At 39.1% G+C, this 20,387-nt stretch overlaps 2 protein-coding genes across 4 annotated transcripts in view; one reads left to right on the plus strand and one right to left on the minus strand.

The window, feature by feature from the left end:
• Window positions 1-4,012, plus strand: part of alcama (activated leukocyte cell adhesion molecule a) — a 69,411-nt gene extending 65,399 nt beyond the window's left edge. Inside the window, exons 13-16 of one of the 2 annotated variants that reach the window (XM_058789638.1) lie at window positions 158-184; window positions 488-602; window positions 857-981; window positions 2,510-4,012. In XM_058789638.1, the coding sequence (XP_058645621.1) occupies window positions 158-184; window positions 488-602; window positions 857-947 (233 nt within the window). In that variant the 3' untranslated portion in view covers window positions 948-981; window positions 2,510-4,012. The remainder of the gene's footprint in view (window positions 1-157; window positions 185-487; window positions 603-856; window positions 982-2,509) is intronic. The other variant, XM_058789640.1, reaches the window with a different exon arrangement.
• A 73-nt stretch (window positions 4,013-4,085) lies between these two features.
• The window catches only part of cblb (Cbl proto-oncogene B, E3 ubiquitin protein ligase), a 69,459-nt gene continuing 53,157 nt past the window's right edge, over window positions 4,086-20,387 (minus strand). The window contains exons 8-19 of one of the 2 annotated variants that reach the window (XM_058789637.1): window positions 18,966-19,053; window positions 18,726-18,857; window positions 15,795-15,986; window positions 13,319-13,486; window positions 12,869-13,231; window positions 10,395-10,480; window positions 7,848-7,976; window positions 7,705-7,769; window positions 7,383-7,457; window positions 6,543-6,698; window positions 6,326-6,448; window positions 4,086-5,826 (exon numbers count right to left, since the gene is read on the minus strand). In XM_058789637.1, coding sequence (XP_058645620.1) covers window positions 5,576-5,826; window positions 6,326-6,448; window positions 6,543-6,698; window positions 7,383-7,457; window positions 7,705-7,769; window positions 7,848-7,976; window positions 10,395-10,480; window positions 12,869-13,231; window positions 13,319-13,486; window positions 15,795-15,986; window positions 18,726-18,857; window positions 18,966-19,053 — 1,828 coding nt within the window. In that variant the 3' untranslated portion in view covers window positions 4,086-5,575. Of the gene's footprint in view, window positions 5,827-6,325; window positions 6,449-6,542; window positions 6,699-7,382; window positions 7,488-7,704; window positions 7,770-7,847; window positions 7,977-10,394; window positions 10,481-12,868; window positions 13,232-13,318; window positions 13,487-15,794; window positions 15,987-18,725; window positions 18,858-18,965; window positions 19,054-20,387 lie in introns of both variants that reach the window. The other variant, XM_058789636.1, reaches the window with a different exon arrangement.

A 20,387-nucleotide genomic window follows, 5' to 3' on the forward strand; every position in this document is an offset into this window, starting at 1 on the left:
ACTAGAATCTGATTGGACAATACTCACTTCTGATTTAAATTGGTTTGCATCTAAACCACAGTTGGGTGGTGGCTTTTCTTCTCACCAAATTTGCCATAAATGCCAGTTTGATTTCATTTTGCACCCAAAGTTAATTTGATTTTATATCTGATTTCAGTATTTGAGGAGGACACGTCCAAACGAGGTAAGAAGATCTGATTTCGTTCACTTGAATTTCACTTAAAATGAAGTAGAGGTTAAGATCATGAGTCGGAGGGTGTCAAGCATCCTGACATCTTGCAAACTTTGTGCCTTCACGTCTTTTAATTGTTTCTTTTAGCTGTCGTATACCTGAAAAATGTCATCTTGAAATAATCCCAGCTTTAATTTTCCTCAAGTAGCAGGAATTCTGTCAATCATTTTTGATTTCCCAGGATTGCCTTTCCCTGTGAAGAGTCATAGTGCTTCAGAGGAATTCATAAAGTGTTTATCTGTCCATTGTATTTAGAGAAAAACGAAGACGGCGCAGAACAGGCCAAAGTGATTGTGGGTGTCTTGGTTGGACTCATTGTAGTCGCTGCTTTGGTGGGACTCACCTACTGGCTCTATATCAAGAAAACAAGGTAAGATGCAACATGACATTGCAAAAATAAGTCGAGTATGAAAAAGCAGAGTATATTTCATCGCCTACGTTTAAATTACAACCTGTACAGATGAAGTACATATGATTGCAGTAAAAGTCACAGTATCTGCTGTTATACATCATCTTGATTTGTTCAGATTGACAAGAGAAGCGAGCGAGCCAGAAATGGTCTAGCCGCAAGAGCTCAGTTTGAAATGTGCTGAAAGATTAATCAAGGTAAAATTGTCCTGTTAGACAAGGCAGCTGGAAGACCGGCGAGAAGGAGGCAGGCACTTCAGAGGAGAGTAAGAAACTGGAGGAGAACAATCATAAAGCAGATGTCTAAAAGAGAAGAGAGCCATCAAAGAAGATCGAAGAAGGTGAGGATATTTTCACTTGCAATTTTTACAATTTCAAAGCTCAGGGCAAGGTGGAAAATTCACACCTGCCAAAACTAGGTGATACTTAATACTAATAATAAAAATTTTATATATATATATATTAGACTTTTCAGTCAGCAGCAGCTCTTAAAGAAATAGCAGCCAAATAACCTAATAAGCCAGCTGCTGTGATGTCTGTTCACCAAAGAACAAAAGAAAAATAGAGGAAATCAATAACTTATGTGGCTTTAAGGATTCTGTATATTTCCTACTTGCTGAATGGCACAGGTAGCTAAATATGACATTTAATAGAATGGGTTTATGTTAAAATTGTTTTAAGTTGAATTAAAAGTTAGTGTAATAAATGAATAAATTGATATCTCTCATTTATACTGTAATATTGAATGGCTATAATCAATGGTCAGTTTCATGAGACATTTGAATCAGCGATACTCACCTTCAGTCATTAAAAAGATGCCACTTAACAAATATTTAAAAAATATACTGTTTTGATGTTGTTTGTACATTAATTTGAATATTACATGTGAAATTATTGCAGTATAAAAGTATATTTAAAAACTTTAATGTCAGGTTAATTTTAGAAAAGAAAAAGTGTGATTGTCACATACATGTGATGTGTGTATATATATAATGTCACAAATATTGCAGGTTATTGTTACTCACAGTATCATATATAGTGCGAGTTAAAGGGTTAGTTCATCCAAAAATGAAAATTCTGTCATTAATTACTCACTCTCATGTCCTTCCAAGACCTTCGTTCATCTTCGGAACACAAATGAAGATATTTTTTATAAAAATGTGTAACGGAATAACAACTTTATTCAACAATTCTTCTCCTCCCCACGGGATGAGGACATTGTTGAATGAAGTTATTTTTGTTTTCTTTGTGCACAAAAATTGTAGCTTCATAAAATTATGGTTGAACCCCTGATGGACTATTTTACCCATTTCCTTGCTACATTTCTGGACCTTGATCTTGATACTGTAGTACCTTTGTTGTCTGTGGAGGGTCTGAGAACTCTTTCATCAAAAATATCTTAATTTGTGTTCTAAAGATGAACGAAGGTCTTACAGGTTTGGAACGACATGAGGGTGAGTAATTAATGATATAATTTTAATTTTTGCATGAATTATCCAGTTTCCACTTCTTGAGGAACATTGTGACCTTTCTGATCGTTGTGTTCTCATTTTGGTGGCTTAATGTTAGGAATCTTTCATTTATACCACCAAATGGAGAAAATAGAGTCACGACAGATGTTTTCTTTAGAAGGCAGTTGTGCATTTCTTTCATCACAGCGAAGTGCTAAGACTATCATTATTACAATGTGATGTAAACAACGTAGTATATTACAGTAGCTAATAAAGGTACCATTCCACTGATGAGTAACTTGTATTTGGCTTTGAATTAAGTGCAATATTGAGTACACCAACTCAATATTTTGATGTCAGGCTATTCTTATCTTCTCATCTTTTCTAATCACATTCATTGTTTGTGTTTGTATACCAGGAATGAACCAGGAAAGAGGCCTTGTTACACTGAATGTGCAGTACTACACACTTCAATCATCTAATTCCAGACATCTGATTGGACAGCGAGGCCTCCTTCGGGCTGCTCGCGTGCGTCACGCATCACAGAATGTTTTCAGAATATTTCCTATCCCAAATGAACTGTTTGTTAAAAAAAAGAAAGAAAATCCCCACCACGATTCAAAAGTGTACAAGAGAAAACCACTTGTGTTGTAAATTTAGTCTGGCACCGAGGACTGCATTTACTTTTGATCGATTCTGACTTTTCTTTTTGTGTTCCCAGTGAATGTTCTCGTTTCATGCGCATTGCTGATGTGGTGGGCACAGCTGTTTTGTTCCCCCTCTAGTTAAAAAAAAAATAAAAATATGTAAATTCGCTGTACACTTTTTAGGCCTGTGTAAATACGGGGAGTACGTTCACTACTTAACGTTGGGATTATTGAAAAAAAATAACTGATAACAATGGATTTTGGGACTTCGTATTGATATTGCACAGTCCCTCATCGAAAACTCCTAAGATCGCGGTCGGATGCTGGAAGAACGATGAATTCACTGCTGTTACACCTCTGTTTGCTCATGTTTTATTTATTGGTACCTCTTTACGTCACTGCCCTATGACATTCATGTTATTTCCTCTAGTTCTAAGTGGCTAAGTAGTGAAAACGGGTTTAGAAATTTAGCATAGCATAGGGAGATTTTCTGCTACACCCAGTGGCCTTCAGGTTGCATTGCATGATGTCATAGTTGTAGGGCTCTGAACTCAGCAGAACACGGCCCGCTAGAGTTTAACGTAGCGACATAGATGTGACTAGCATATAGTATAAACAAGCAAACATCCGCTCTCGGTATCAGACTGGGTGGTAGCGACCTTGCATGCAGAGACTTTATTTTTTGGTAGGAAGTAAATATAAAAGAATAGCCCCATTATTCTGCCTTAACAGGAAGAGTCAGTATTGGAAGGCAAATTTGAGTCAGTATGTTAATGTGAAACCTCACTGTATAGCCTTTCAGTTTTGCACTTCCCTCGGACTACAAAAACTGTATCTTTTTTTGCTTTTAAACATCATTTTCTGTATCTACGATATTTGTCAGGTTGATGTCCGACACTGTAGTCTTTAAGGATGGGTTGAAGCATTGTTCCGTTCATTGTGGTCTGAAGAAGCTGTAAATATGTTTGAATGTCTTGCTTGTGTTTGGCTATTTATAATGTGTGAGAAATGCAAGGTTAGCTGTGCTTCTACTTAGTCACTAAAGAGACCCTTTTTATTTAAAATGTAATCTCACTAAAGCTTTCACTTTTTCTTTCGTCTCCACAAATGAGTGTTTTGAATGTCCATGTTTAGCTGTAACCATCTCGCATATTTTGAACCATCAGGTCAGCAGTGAAACCAAAGAAGGTAACCGCAAAAGAAGGCCATAAAGTATTGTAAATACTGACTTTTGTTTTTGTACTTTTGTTGACAATAAAAGTGTACATTTTGAAGTAAGTTTATGGGTTGTTTTTTTTCCCACGCACAGTGATTACAAAAAAAAACAAAAAACACACACACACCAGATGTTAATACTGGCTTTTATAAAACGATTTTTTTATCCACAAGAACAGATCACGGGTTACCAACATTACTGAAAGAAGAAGATAATAATCTCCAAGAAAACTTTTAACAAAGTATAAATTAATTGCACACATCACTGGTTTTAAATGATCCACAAGGCATTTTCCAACAAACTAAAATCTCTCGTAAAAAGAAGAGGGGAAATGAACAGAAACCGTTCCCCTTGTGAACCTGTCGAAGGCCATGTCCTCTTTCGCTGGAGGGTCCACTCAGTTCTCAGACTTTCAAGTGTAAGATGGAGAGCGAGACCAGTGCAAAAATTAAGTTTCAAGTTCAAGAGAAAACCTGATAGGGAGGAATGACAAACAGCCAGTGGGGGGAAAAAAACAGAACTCCCAAAAGGCCTTGAATGAAGCGGTTGCTGGAGTTTTCTTCAGTTTGTGGGCATCACTATTACGTCAAACCATTAAAATGACTCGTAGATGATATTCTGCATCTTTTTGGTTTGTTTGCCAGACGCTTATACAAATGGTGTATGTCCAGTTCTTTTTTCTTTTTTTTTTTTGCATATCGCGTCAGTGCAAGTGGGCTGAGGGTAACTGAAAAAAGGGACGGGGAAGGTTTAGGTGGCTTCTCCCGTACTGCACTAATTTTAAAATAAATAAGGAACCGATGCATTCAAAGGGGGCATTCGGGTATGTTTTATTTCACGAGTTGACAGGCCCTATTTACAGAAAATGAAACAACCATATTAGCCCTTGCTTGCGAACGCTGGAATGCACGCAGTTGTCAAAGGCATCCGTTAAGAGTTGATAAAAAGTGGCTCAACTGAAAAAGCTGACGGAAAGAGAACTGTGAACCTGATATTCGATGTCCGTCTCTTTCCCTGCCTCAAACAATCCGATCTGGTTTGTCATGTTCACGGCGAATTAATGAGATAAAGGAGAAACGGTCACAGCGAGAGCCATTACTGTAAAATTCATGATACCCAAGAGGCCAGGAAGGAGCGGCTGGATGTGGGTAATATTTATGTGTGCGGCAGCAGCAGTGGCAGGAAAGGCATGAACAGCCTGCAGACACTGGCAACACAAACAGAAGCGTTCAGAGCTGCTTTCATTTCCGTCCAGCCAATTTGAGAGAAGTACAAACGTCAATGCTTTGAAGGACGCAGCAAATCCACTCTAAAATGTGGATGGACACCTCCAAATATGAAAAAATTCTATTTCAATTCCTCTCTTGAACCTCCCGAGCTGTAACGACGATGACCTGAGCGCTGCAGATAAGCCACGTCACTGTAAACACAAGGCTTTTTTTGTTTTTTCACAGGATCCCATTGTTACAAATGCAACACTCCGTTTGGCTCCTTTTGGCGGAAAAGCACACATTTTCGTCTCATTTGCTGTATGTGCTAAACGAAAGCAAGCAGAAGTCAGCCTGCAGTTTATACGCTCAGAGACAGTCGTAGTTATAGTTTGAAATCACTTCGGCGCAGGTTACAGGCTCTGCCTAGGGGCAACTAGTGCGAACTCTCGCAAAATGTTCCGTGCCACATCCACCTTGTTCTGCGCGATCATCAGCGCTCGTTTCACATCTTCAAAGGAGTAGCCCTCCCCCATCAGCTTGGCGATCTTGGCGTCGACGTTCTCCCGGGACGATTCATGCGGTCTTCTGTGGATGTCTGGTGGGATGATCCTGGGAAGTGGTTTTGGAGGTCTCTCAGGTGCCCTGAAGTGGTCTCCGGCCACTGTAAACAGGAAACAAAGAGCGTTTAGTCAAAATGGGCCATTGAGAGTGGATGGTAGCAGACCGACTAAAAAGACTCTGAACACATTAAAAACCCATTACAGGCTAATAATTAATAATTCATTGAGTGCATTTATCTTGATGGCTAATGGCTTCATTTAATAAACCTGCACGGCTATTATGTATTCAGAACAACACACTGTGCTCACAGCTGTTTCATCAGGATATTACGTGTATATTTTTGGCTCATTCTAGAATTTGATTTAAAACAGAAATCTTTTGTACAATACAATACAAACATTTTTACTGTCAATTTTGATCAGTTTAATGCATCCTTGTTAAAAAATTTTAATAAAAATTACTGGCTTAAACCTTTGAACAGTAGTGTATGGTAAAAATAAATTTGAACTGTAAAAAAATATTAAAAGGACACAAACTGTAATTTAAATGTTTGTTATTTTTGCTTCCTGCTTAATAACAACCCTTTTTCAATTTGGTACCTGAGGTTGGCGGCAGCTGATCATAGTCTTGTGGAGCCTTGAATGGCGTCTTCATGTTGTCTCCGGTTTGTCTCCGCACAGGGGGATTGGGAGCCGAGTTATTTAATTGGTCTATGAAAGTGTCTGTGAATCACACCAAAGATCAGATACCAATACAACCAAAATAAAGCAGTATTTGATATTTATTCCTCATTAATAGGAATGGGATCGGCCTCACCAGGGCTGAGCAGGAAGTGATCGTGTCCAGACGAGGGGCGGGCAGGTCTGGGGTAGGGTGAGGAGGAGGAGGGCTCTATGAAACTGTTCCTGATGGGGGGAGGAGGAGGAGGCTGGGACGGAGGAAGAGAGTTGAACGGGTCTTCCATTGGAGACGCTGGGAGAACAGAGAGAGAGAGACATTGAGTCTTTCTACATGCCTCAGCAATCCCTCCTCTCACCAACAGATGGAGCTAAAATATCATTCAGGCAAAAATTGATTGTGCTCTGACCCTAAATGACATTTTACTCAATTGCCAAGACACATTTAATGAAAACACTGGAAACACTGGTCATACCCAATTGTACAAACATCAAACCTTTTTAATAGTTCTGCTTTTAATATATTTTTGTATATATATTCTACAACTCAGAAAAACAGGTTTTTATGAGAAACTAGTTTTTCTTTTGGGATATCACCAATTAATTTTAGCGTCTAAGCAATTGAGAAAAGGCCTTAAAGTTTATGAAGGTGGTATAACTGAATTAAACTGAAAGGCAATTCAGTATATTCAAGAAACAAAGATTAATGGAAGTGAAGGTGAATAAATGTAAAAAACGAATTAATCTTCCATGTCAGAAAAGAAGCACCGCACAAACACACGTTATCCACATCATACAGCTCTTATAATGTAAGCTAATAATAACATTTTGCGACTCAGTAATGAATAATATCTGTGTTGTGGTTCACAGCTAATTTTGTGTTACTCAATGCAACAGTAAAAGCAAAACAAACCAACAAATCAAATAAACTGTGCTAATCAGGCAGCCAATCAGATTGAGGCGCTGCACCATTGGCTACCTTGAGGGGGCAGTAGAATGTCGTAGTCTGAGGGTGTCCTGTTGTGGAGGGGGCACTGTGTGGTGTGAGCCACACCTGAAATCAACGAACCAGAGTCAAACCCACCTGAGGGACACAACACAGAGTTACACTGACCAACAACTGGCCTCTGAGACTTCAACCACCATCGGCCACGCACTACATAAAATAATGCATACTTCATTCCCTGATGCTACAAACACACAAACTCCCACAAATCACACTAAAAGATGGTCATACAGAAAGTGAAGATGACAGGTGAGAGACGGTGTGTGTATGCATGTACAAGTGTGTGTTCTCTCACCATGCTCTGGAGGTTTAAGTTTCTTTATGTCTGTTGAGAGATCCGACGAGCCATTTTCTAAAACCCTTTATGGAGAGAAAACACATGTAAATGTTGGCAGCACATTAAAAGAGTCATTGTTTCACTATCGTGTGTGTGTTTACCTGTTGTGGATGCGGAAGGGGATACAGACAGGCGGCTGTGTGATGCAGACGGGATGTGATGAGGGAATCTGATACTCGTCCTCCACTCTGTCCGTCAGACTCCGGTGGCTTGTGAAGGGGTTGGTGTGTCTGTAGATCACAAAAAACTAATTTCACAACACGTACACGCAATCCCATGATGCTTCAGGCATCAGATCAGGTTCTCAGACCACAGGGCATGTCTGTGGGAGTTTTTTCTGCCTGTTTTATCATAAATCTGATCACTTGGAAAAGCAAAAGCAGATCTTTCCTCAACAACAGCATGATTTGAGATACCATTCATGTTTGTACCAATGGAAAACTTGATACATATTTGAACAACTCCCAAACTCCAAATATGAATTACTGCATTAGCAAATACTCAAACCGCCTCATGTGCTCCCAAATTACAGTAAAGTGTGGAATAACCATATGTAAATATTTACATAGATGACAGCATTGTAACTGATTCCGCAGCACGCTTAGAAAAAAGCTCTTTGACGGGAGACTTGGACGATGTTCTCTGCCTTCATGCTGACTCACTGAAATGAGCACTCTGCAGTGTGTGAGCTGGTCGCTGCGAGATTAGCCAGTTCAATCACGTAATGCTCTAACTTAAGAGTCACAGGCTGGGCTGAAGTAGGCAAAGGCGGCCAATATTTAAACAGGTCGGCACCTACAGGGGGGAGAGAGGTTAACTAGCTCTGACTGGGATACGATGGGCGGGTTTCCAGCCAAGTCTGGGCTGCTACCGCGATGCGCCAGTAGAGGGCACTATAGACATTTCTTGTCCCTGTGACGACGAAGAGATTCATTAAAGATCTTGAGTTTTTGAAGTGCTCCTTGTTTCCAAGACATCAAGAGAGTGTTTATATATGTGCGTTTGCCAAGTCTTTAAAGAGAAGCCAACCATAGCAGTGTGAAAACACCTATGAGAGAGAGAGATGACAGGTTCACGTTTTCCTTTCTTTGAGGAGGTGGAAAGTGCTCTCAACAGTTCCAAGACATTGGTGTGCGTGTGTGTTTCTGTACAGTAAACGTATGCTGGTAAGTGTGATGCTCGTCACAAAGAACCCAGTGTGCCCTGAAGCCAGCAGAAAAGCCTTACTATGCTTACTAACAACACAATGATCTCAGCTTCTATAAACGCATCCCTGACTACTGATGCAGCTCTATGGACAGATACAACACATAAACACACAACACTATTCTTCTGTGCTCTAAACAACAACCATTGTGGTTTCCAGAGCCTCTCAGTTTCATTTGTCAAAGCGGTGACAGAAACACAGTTTTTCTTGTAGCAGGAACTGCTGAGAGGAGCACAAAATTGTTGCATGAATGAAGCTATTAACATTGACAACAAACCAATGACAAGGGTGCTATGGGTGATCAGTCAGGGCACTGCTAAGGCATTCTAGAACACTTTATAAAGTATGGTTCTGTTGAGGAGTTCTGAGTGGTTTTTAACATGTTGCTATGCTGTTGATAAGGTGTTCCGTGACTGTGTAGTTTCTCAAAGCAAAGTCAAATCATATTCAAATGAGTATGTTTGGAAATTTTATAATTAGCCAGGTGAAAAGTATAGGTCCATTTGCTTAAAAAAGAAAGTGCACACCTCTCCTGAACAAGCAGCATAATTTGAAGTATCATTTGTATCTGTAGCACAAAAGCAGCAGAAGCTAAGTGAAGTTTAGTATGTTAACCACTTCTTTTTATTAAATTATAATAATAACAACAAAAATCCAGCACTCTGAGTGCAATGCAAAGGAAAGAAAGAGCATAATGTTTGTGACAGAAGAGGAAATATGGCTTGCTGCTTGGAGAGTAACCTCTCATAGGCTGGTTCTGCTTAATTCCCTCAAAAGCCCCACAGGAAGTCCATCACTGCTGGATCTATGTGTGTGTGTGTGTGTGTGTGTGTGTGTGTGTGTGTGTGTGTGCCTTTATGTTTGTTTAAAGAGCACATGCTCTCCGGATCCTGGTGATCTTGCATAATTGGTGCACATGTGTCCAAACATTGATGTATATGTGTGTGTTGTTCTGACAGAGCTCTAGAGATGTACAGGATGCAGCCTGTGCACAAGATCCCTGGATCACATTAACACATTCATTAATTCCACATGATCTTTTTGTCTTTTCACCACAGAAATCATTTGCAAGAAAGCAATAATTTAGTCATGGAACATCACAAAAGCAAATCAATGAGCAAAGCAGGAAAAGATGCTATGGCTCAGCATCAAAAGATCAGCGATTCAACAGAAAGACACAGTGCTTGAGAGCGGCAAACAGGTGATTTGTAATCATTTGAACATGATATGAGTGAACTGGGCAGAGTAAACACCGTTGTTTGTTTGGTGAGGCTCCCTTCAGAATAAAGAAAGACCGATTCGGCTTCTTTACAGCGATTATGATCAACATGCACACAAAGAACAAGAGCTGCAGCAGGGCTCCAGAGATGGGAGTGGCAAATGTGTGTGTGTGTGTCTGTGTGTGTGTGTGTGTGTGTGTGTGTGTGTGTGTGGCGCTTACCTCTGGTTGTGGTCCACAAGGGGAGGGGAGTGACGCAGAGGGGGGACATCGTACTCATCACCAGGTAACAGACCGTTGATGAAAGACTGCAGAGAAATACACACAAACACGCAATGATAAAATAATACAGCCAAGCCATTTTTGATTACAGTTTTAGATTTAGTGATCAATACAGTAAATATCCATATGGGACAGAATGAACAGATCCATAGTGGATGAATACAGTATCCATTTGAACAGATCAATAATGGATGGAAAGAGTATCCAGATGGATGGATGGGACAGACAGACAGATTATAGATAGAAAAATGGATGGACAAACAGAAGGATGGATGGATGGATGGATTGAACAGACAGATTATAGATAGAAAAATGGATGGACAGACAGGTGGACGGAAAACAGAACAAAATATGGATGAATGGATGGATGGATGGATGGATGGGTCCATAGTGGATGAATACAGTATCCATTTGAACAGATCAAAAATGGATGGACAGACAGATGGATGGAAAAACAGAACGATGAATGGATGGACATAGAGGGATGAATGGGCGGATGATGGATGGATATATTGGACAGACAAATTATAGATAGAAAAATGGATGGACAGACAGAAGGATGGAAAAACAGCACAAAATATGGATGAATGGATGGATGGATTGGACAGACAGAAAAAATGGATGGCCAGACGGATGGAAAAGCATATATAGATGGATGGACGTACATACAATGGATAGAGATGGGCAGCTGAACAGATGGTTGGAAAAAAGAACGGATTTTCATTGAAGGATGGACAGATAGGTACAGAATGGATAATTAATTTTACATATGAAACAATAATATTGTATCATAAATATTCAATTTACTGGTCAGTGCTGAGATTAGATAGATAGATAGATAGATAGATAGATAGATAGATAGATAGATAGATAGATAGATAGATAGATAGATAGATAGATAGATAGATAGATAGATAGATAGATAGATAGATAGATAGATAGATAGATAGATAGATAGATAGATAGATAGATAGATAGATAGATAGATAGATAGATAGATAGATAGATAGATAGATAGATAGATAGATGAATAGATAGATAGATAGATAGATAGATAGATGATAGATAGATAGATAGATAGATAGATGATAGATAGATAGATAGATAGAATAGATAGATAGATAGATAGATAGATAGATAGATAGATAGATATAGATAGATAGATAGATAGATAGATAGATAGATAGATAGATAGATAGATAGATAGATAGATAGATAGATAGATAGATAGATAGATAGATAGATAGATAGATAGATAGATAGATAGATAGATAGATAGATAGATAGATAGATAGATAGATAGATAGATAGATAGATAGATAGATAGATAGATAGATAGATAGATAGATAGATAGATAGATAGATAGATAGATAGATAGATAGATAGATAGATAGATAGATAGATAGATAGATAGATAGATAGATCTGATGAAAACAATATATATTTTCCTGCAGAATATCCTGTAAATGTGTCTAGTGAATAAACCAGAAGGATCTTCTAGAGCTCCATCATGGAGCTCTAGAAGCCTCTGATGTCTGAGTCGGTTTATTTCAGAGATCAAGAGCAGCGTGTGATGCTGCACACTAGCTGTGGCCTGCAGGCGGTGGGCTGAACAGAGCTGTGTGGGCTTGTGACGGAAGAACAGGGGCCAAACTCTCTGTGCCCACACTGACACTAAATTAATCCATAAAATGACATGCCAACCCAGGACAGAGAGAGAGAGAGGGAATTTTACAGTCAACTGATGGTTACATATAATTGCATGTTGCAAACCTTAGTAGAACAAAAAGATCCGCATGCACTTCAAACAACCCAAAGCATCTCAGAGACGTTCTTAGTTTCCAAAAGGGCTTTAATGAGAGACCCACTACAGTTTTGCAACCAAATATTTAACACTCTCCAATCCCCACTCACAGAACACGCTTATTTGATGCATAATCTATAAACTCTCAGCGAGCCACGAATATGTGTGTATATTTTGCATTTTGGGGCATTAACCCAGATATATGCAAAAACACATGGTTAGGTGGGAGGGCAACTGCTATAATCATGAAAGGCACTGAATGCTTTTTAAATATCTCTTTTTTTAATGCCAGGGCCAGAAGCACTACACACAGCCCAATTTCACAGCCTTGCTTTACTGCGAATATCGTCACTGTTGCTTAGTAACAGCCATGAGCAAAAAGTGAATATTTATGGCTTAAAATAGGAATGTAAGGGCTTGTGAATGAGTACAGAAGGTTCTAGGTGATTTCAAAGCACAATGTCCGGTCATTTTTCTGCTCTTATCTCATGTTCTTGACTCCGCTTATCAAAGAAGGACATTCCAGCCCTAATATAAAGTGTCGCTCCCCAAAACGAGCGTGTGAACGTGATCAGCATGATACAGAAGGAATGTGTGTGCGTTCCTAACCTTACTACACTCTGTCTGCACGTTCAGTCTGTGGCTGGTCCGGTTTAACCCCAAGTCTGCTCCGGAGCAGCTGAGGGGTCTCCCGTTGATGTGCGCAGGGGCAGCGTGGGCGAGTTTGGGGGAGCGGTCTGCAGCAGACGTCCTGCAGTCTGACAAGGCAGTGCTGTCTTTAGGGCTCCAGGCCTCCAGGGGTGCTCTGGGGTCTCTGGGAAGGCCAGACGATGGGGTGACCAGCCAGGCGGCCCGACCGTCTTGAGGCATATGAGGTGGGCGTTCTGGCGGAGGTGGGGGAGGGGGGTCTCTCTGTGGAGGTGGAGGGGCAGGAAGGGGTTTGTCCTGTTTTCTGGACATGCCTGGAGATGACTGCAAAGAGAAAAGAGAAATTTGGAATATATGGAAATGAAATGGCAAAAAATCTAAAAATGTATTGTGATCAAAAACAAACGATACCTTGGGTGAGCCTGTGGGACTAGGAGCAGGGGAACGGATGAGATCGAGGCGGGGCGGTACGGGTGGAATGTTCAAGTGTGGACCCATGTGATCTGCAGCGGTTTTCCGGCGTTCACACACAGGGGATGAGTTTGGAGACATTATTGGAGAGTTCTGGATCTCCATGGACTACGCAAAGAAAGAGGGAAACACTGATGATGATTTATGCAATATTTAGAAACGTTTGCAAAAACAAGCATCGTTATTATTGTTCATTTATTGGGTTTGTTCAAATCTATAAATTTGGTGCAGAACTAATAATGCAATTTGCTTTTACTTTTCTAAGCAATAAAATGACTAAAAAAATTCCCTAGACTTACACCTGACACCTGACAAGTCGGCTAGAACTGTGGTTCTCTACCTTTTTGACTCCAAAGTGCCCCATTGTCAAAGACAACATTCAAAGGCCTAAATATATTCTGCAATAAAGCTGCTAATTTTTAAAGTTTTTTTAATGTGAAAATATATCAAATAATCAAATACAATTTTTTTAAAATATATCTTTTCACTCACAAATAGGAATTCATACCTGTTTTTAAGAGCTTGTCATAACTAGAGAAATGTATTTTCATTACAGAAATGTCCATGACTTTTTAACTTATTAAAAGATTTTATTTTCTAAAATAACGTTTCCTCATATATCCAGATTTTCCAAAACGACCTAAAAATACTGTTTCAAAAATTACAGTTTTTGAGGGAACAAATTAAAATAAATATCTACATCTAATTTAGCTTATGTTAAAGCTTGTTTTGTCTTATTTTAAATCATTTTAAGCCATTTTAAAGCCCCTTTGGAAGTTTGCTGATGCCCCCTAGTGGGTTCCGGTCCCGTGGTTGAGAACCATGGACCTATAATCCACCTAGCAACCACCAACACTCTAGCAACCAGATAAAAACACTCAAATCACCAGCGACCACATAGCAACAGCCTGGCAGTCCTCCACAACATCCTAAAATCATGTTTTACACAATCAAGCTGCACTCAAGTTTTTTTCCCCCAGAAAATGTAAAATCTTTTTAAATCAGTGCAATACAGAAACACTCAGTGTTGCACAGGTCTTGGTCTTGATTAAGATAAAATGCTTCTAACAAACAAGACAACGAGAAGAACAATGACAAACTCATTATTACCATCATCTTGATTGCGTACAAAGTTATCTTAATGGCCCTATTACCTCCATGAATAGCTTTGGGCAGGTTAGGGTATTCAACTTCCTAATCAACTAATAGCCTCATTAGCATATCCATGAACAGAGCAATTGCAGCAGGCCAGTTTTTGTCTGTGGTGTAGAAAAATATTTATAGAGGGGAAAAGAGCTGCTAATTACATTTTCTAAGAAATGATACAGGAAATGAAAGGTGAATAATGTGCACTACTCTTAGCACAAACTAGTTCTCACAAGGAGGCCAATATCCTCTACAGGTTCTCTTGCAAGGGCATTATGGGGAGAGTAAAAAAAACTAATATCTCGCATTTCTATTTAAAAACGTTCCTGCCAGAAGGTGCCCTCTATTGCTCTCCAAGCTCTACCATTTAATGAATCTACTCAGTGGAGCTGCGGAGGTTGTGTCCTCGTGAGGCAGGTTCCGACAGGTTTTTTTTTCTAATAAAAGAGACTGACATTTATGCTGGTGGAGAGCAGGAGGCTCTTGCACCTATATAAAAGCAGGATATAGGCCTCTTTGAAGTCCAGTGAAGAATGAGATTGAAACAGCAAGAAACAGTGATGAATGAAATCTTATCTCCCGAGCAGGTTTGGGCAGAAACAAACTTCTGCATACTTGTAAACCTATGATAACAAAACAACAGACCTATGATAAAGTCAACATGAAATTCATTTGCAACCAATTTTGCTTACATAATGCGACATATTCCAGAAACAAACAAAAAATGGTCTGGAATTAATTTTATCCATCAGTATTTGACTGAGCCTTGAAAAGTGGGCATTACATACCAGAATGGATGGGACGGACTGAAAAATAAAAGGGCTTGGTGACATTATCCAAAAAAAGAAGTTGTTTAAGAGGTGAATAAGTTTTTAAATGTATATAAAATTTTACACAGATAAGCATTTTTTATTTTTAATCTTTTTAATAACATGCCCTGATGAATTTAAAATAAGTCCATGAACAATTCTTCACTGTACATAATTGAAATGAATATTACATAATTAATACAAATTAACATTCAGTACATATATGTAGTACTGCCCAAAATTTAGGGGTTAGTATGAAATGAATACTTTTAATCATGTGACACTAAAGACTGGAGTAATGAGACTACATAAAATATCTCAATGATAATAATTTACAATATTGCTGTTTTTACTGTATTTTTGATCAAATAAATGCAGCATTGAACACTTTTGAACAGTAGGTACCAGTAAGCAAATAGGTCGATTTTGATATGAAATTAGAAATTTCATGGATATATTACCTTCCTGATATGGTCTATAACCAACGATTCCTCTCTGTCATCGTCATCATCCAGGTCCAGCATGGGGGAGTTGAAGTGGTCCAGGAGGAAGCACTTGGCCCCTTCGTTGCGTGGGTCAAACGGATCAACAATGATGGGCTCAGTGCCTTTGATCTCACAGCGACAGAACGGGCAACCCTGACCATCAGAATCCTGCGGAAAAGAGTCAAAGACGCACTGAGTGAACTTTAAAACACTAGCGCGCGCACACACACAAACATTTGTAGAAGTCCAGAAAACCACCTCTCACTCGAAACAGACACGAGCACAGCGTAGTAACTCCGGGTAAATTCGACCCCAACGGTTCTGGGCTGCTTATTTGTATAGTGCTGTAAACACTGACAGACTGTTGTGGAAATATGCCTCGGCCATGAGGAAGCTCTTTACTGGCAGGATCTGAAGAGCCATGCTTGATTACAAACAGCTGGAACGCACATGCTACCCCCTCAAGCTGGGTACCGGATTTCTCTTTTTGTGATTTAGGAAACAGCAGAGTAAGACAGACACACATGCAGGCAGGCAGGCAAGTTCGTCATGTTGCACAGCTCGGTACGGCCTGGAGACAGCTTACACATGGCAAAATGAAAAACAATCATCTTTCATTTCCTGCATTAAACTCGGAAAATCAAAGTGTGTCGATATTTACAAGAACAAAAGATGATCATCGTGTCTGCCATCTGGTTGAGGGGTCACTGAAAAGACATCAAAGCGTCGTTTGAAACCTAATCCTAATTAAAGCCCTTAAACGGAGAAAAAGAAACACACCCGAACTGACTCGGCATAAAACAAGGCCATTAAAAACGAAAGGAGAGTGAGATTTCTAAGGGATAGTCACCATACAGACTTCGCTGCTGTGTGTGTTCGTAAACTTACCAGAAAAATAGCAATGAATATTAATGCCTTTGACGGCTAGGAGGTGAGAAGACACTTCTCTGGGCTCTCAACCGGTTCAATGGTTTATTTAACGGTTAGGTCCCTTTTATAGGCAGGTGACAGGTTAAAAGGGATGCCACATTGGCTGTTCTAGAAAGCGAGCTGATGAGCAAGAGCAGAGATTTTAAAAAGCCACACAGCACTAATATTATGTCTCTTGCTGTCCAAAGATGAACATTTAGATGCCATTTTAGATCTGTGTTGTGATAATGTGTGTTCAGTGACAATTCTGTCATGACACCCTTCACACATTCTCACATTTGAATGTGCCACAAACGCAAATAAACACCTAAACATCTAAACTTAAAGTAGCACATTATGCTACACATTTGACAACCGGAAAGTCTACAAACACTTTGCTTAGTTTTGAGCTGCTGAGTCTACTGTTTCATCATAGATTTTTTACTTGCAAAACACGTGTTTGTGCTATATTTCTGTTATAAACAGCACTTTGGGTTGACATTTTCTTATTTAAGGAAGTGACATTCATACATTCGTAAGTGTCAAAATGATTTTTAGGGGCCGTTGTACTGTTTCAGTGAGGTGCTCTTCTGAATTCAATCACCTTGAGCGCTTCACTTCAACTTTCACGCAGTAAAGAACACAGTTTCATGGTCGATAAGCACAAATCTGATCTCCAACCTCTCAGAAACCCAGATGGTAACAGATCCATGTGCAGCTGAGTGTAAACTACTGTGACCAATTGAACAAACATCACAAAACATTACAATAATACTTTCTTTTTTCTTAAATTGTTGAGTGATATAATGAAGAATGATAGGATATTACTGGGAAAAGAATGAAGCACTGATTCGATCCTGCTTCACCTACACAAGTGAATGATTTAAGTTTTTTAATGAAAAAAGCAGCATACATCTGGCTGAGGCGTCCGGGTTTAGTTGACCCTACCGTGGCCCTGAAATATTTGTTTATCGTAAGAGAAGTTCTGATGCTCAGACAACACCCTAGATCTGAACATTTCTGGCAATTCGACCGGTACTTAAATTGTAAACACATACACACTTCACCCCACATGTCTAACATCACCCATGTAAACATCCTCAATCACAATCATACACTGACACACAGAAACACACACCCAGAAGATAAATGCAACCAGACTGGACACAATTCCCGCCCTATTTGCCTTTCCTTCACCTGCCCGCTGTGGTGCCGCTTGCATCTGTGATCAGGACAAGCGCAAGGGCGACGGAGAGACAGATTACCTGCTGTTCGTTCCCCTCTGAGCCCTGATGACGCTCAGTATTCAGGTCATAGCATATCATTAAAGCATTTCTAACTAGATCCATTAGCTGAGTACTGGGCATCACTGAAGCGTTTATATGTGATGCAAAGAGTTTCATTATAGCAGATGAAAATAAGACATGTTTATTTCATGCATGAGCACAGCTGTGCCACACAAGTGTAACGTTAAGCTGTTTTAGCATTAGCAATCCAGCAGAGTGTGACTACATGAATAATGCTAATTTCAAAAAAACACATAATAGTAAAGCTTAAGGTACTTTAGAAACAGAAATTTTTTCAGCATATGAAAATTTATCATAAAAACAAAATTTAAAAAACTAATTAAATAACAAATTAATAAATATGATTAAATAACTGAAATTATTATATATAAAATAGTTTTAAATAAACAATTATTTTCACACAATAAATAATATAATTTTTGTATTATTGTCTAAGATTATGACTGTAACACAGTTGTGTTGTCATCTCACCGAACAACTTTCTGAACAAGCTTTTCTATTTTTCCAAAAACAGTACTGTACTGAGTTGCGAAGAGCATGCTTGAGATGAAATGTTTAAAGAAATCCAAAAATATTAAAAATGTCATTACATTCACAAAAAAATGGCAAAATTCTCCTGTGAGACTGCTGGACACTGATAGAGGACAAATTAAATACACTACTAAACAATAAAAATCACCTTTCTACATACCTGCCATGATGTCAAACAGGAAGTGCACATAAGGTGACCACATGGCTCTATCTTTACATCTTTATCGTTTTCAGCGCAGATCTTACACAGCTGAAACGTGGATCCCATTTCACAGTACAACTCATACTGCTCCTGAAAAGACAGAAAAAAATATGAAAAAAAAAAAAAAAATTAAAAAGATAATACAAAGATATACAAAATCTGACATATAGCCTACTTAAACTTGCATTGGTTACTAACCTGTGTGACCTTAATGTGGTCATGTGGGGTGGGTTCACACAGGCCTGTGAGATCTGGGTTATAACTGCGGCCGTCTGGAAACAGATAGCTACAGATGGAGAGAAAAACAGCCAAAAGAGAACAAGGTTAAGAGACTTGTCCACATGTGCAACTGGCTCTGTGGCATCTCCATTAGCAGTGCAGTGAAAGTGGGCCACCTCCCCAGCCCATCCAATCACAGCCAATGTCTGAACCGCTGCACTTACAGCAGGGATCAAACCTCTTGACTGAGGAAATCAGATGACAGAGAGAGAGACGTCCAGACAAAATCTGCAGTTTTTTTCTACATTTTCTGGGCTGGAAAGAATTCAGCAGAATTGTTTTAAACATGACAAAATGAGTTAATTAGAGCTGACAGCAGTTATTGATGGCTGAAAGCATAATCAAATGATCTAAAAAACCTTCTGAATCTGAACAAATCAAATGGCAGGTGTTCAAATTCTGTAGAAATCAGTTTCTCATCCATTAAAAATATTACTATGCTCTTTTTGTATTTATAAACTAGCATTGTGCAAGCATATCAAATTCATTATCTGAACGGAATTGGTGACCAAGATACAGCTGAGATGGTGTGAGATGGGCCGGGCAAACAGAGCCACAAACCAGTGATGTGATGTGTTTCAGAGACACCGACACAGCAATGGTGACAGCTACATGCAGCTAAACCCATAAATGATGCCCTAAACAGACATGCCTGTAAGACACCTGCCAACAAAGAGAAAGGGGGGACAGAGTGTGTGTGTGTGTGTGTGTGTGTGTTTGTTTACAAGAGAGACTGCCAATTTATCAGAACATATTGAGCCGATAGGGTGCTTCACAGAAGTTGATTCCAGGAAAATGGGACAAAATGAGCAGATCTGGACACGGGCGCCAGAACCCCATCTTTGGCCACTCTATCAACTTAGTCAGTTAATATTAAAATATGCACCACTGCTGTCTCAGACACAGGAAATAATTACTTATATTTATGTAGAAAAAAGCCAATACACATACAGTACAATACAATACACAATTTCAAAGCAGCTTTACAGAAAATCATGATGTTATCGTTTATAATATTTTAATAGGTTCAAGCATTATAGTTGCTTCAAGCAGATCAGAGCTAGACGATTGTATAATTTTCAAGCAATCAAGCAGCTGAGATTTGCTATACAGTATATTTCAGCCTGCTCAAGTATACTGTATGTATGTGTATAAAGTTGAACATGCTTATATATATATATAACTTTACATAAAGAGCTGGGCAATATCATAGTTACTTTATATATTGCTTTAGGCAAATGTACTGTATGTATGCAGATCAAGATGGATAAAATATTGAAAGGTCACATGAAAACATCTGATCAAATGTAAAACCTGAATGACATTGTATCTTAATGCCAA

Source organism: Onychostoma macrolepis, chromosome 10 (assembly GCF_012432095.1).
Source record: "Onychostoma macrolepis isolate SWU-2019 chromosome 10, ASM1243209v1, whole genome shotgun sequence".
Lineage (NCBI taxonomy): Eukaryota > Metazoa > Chordata > Actinopteri > Cypriniformes > Cyprinidae > Onychostoma > Onychostoma macrolepis.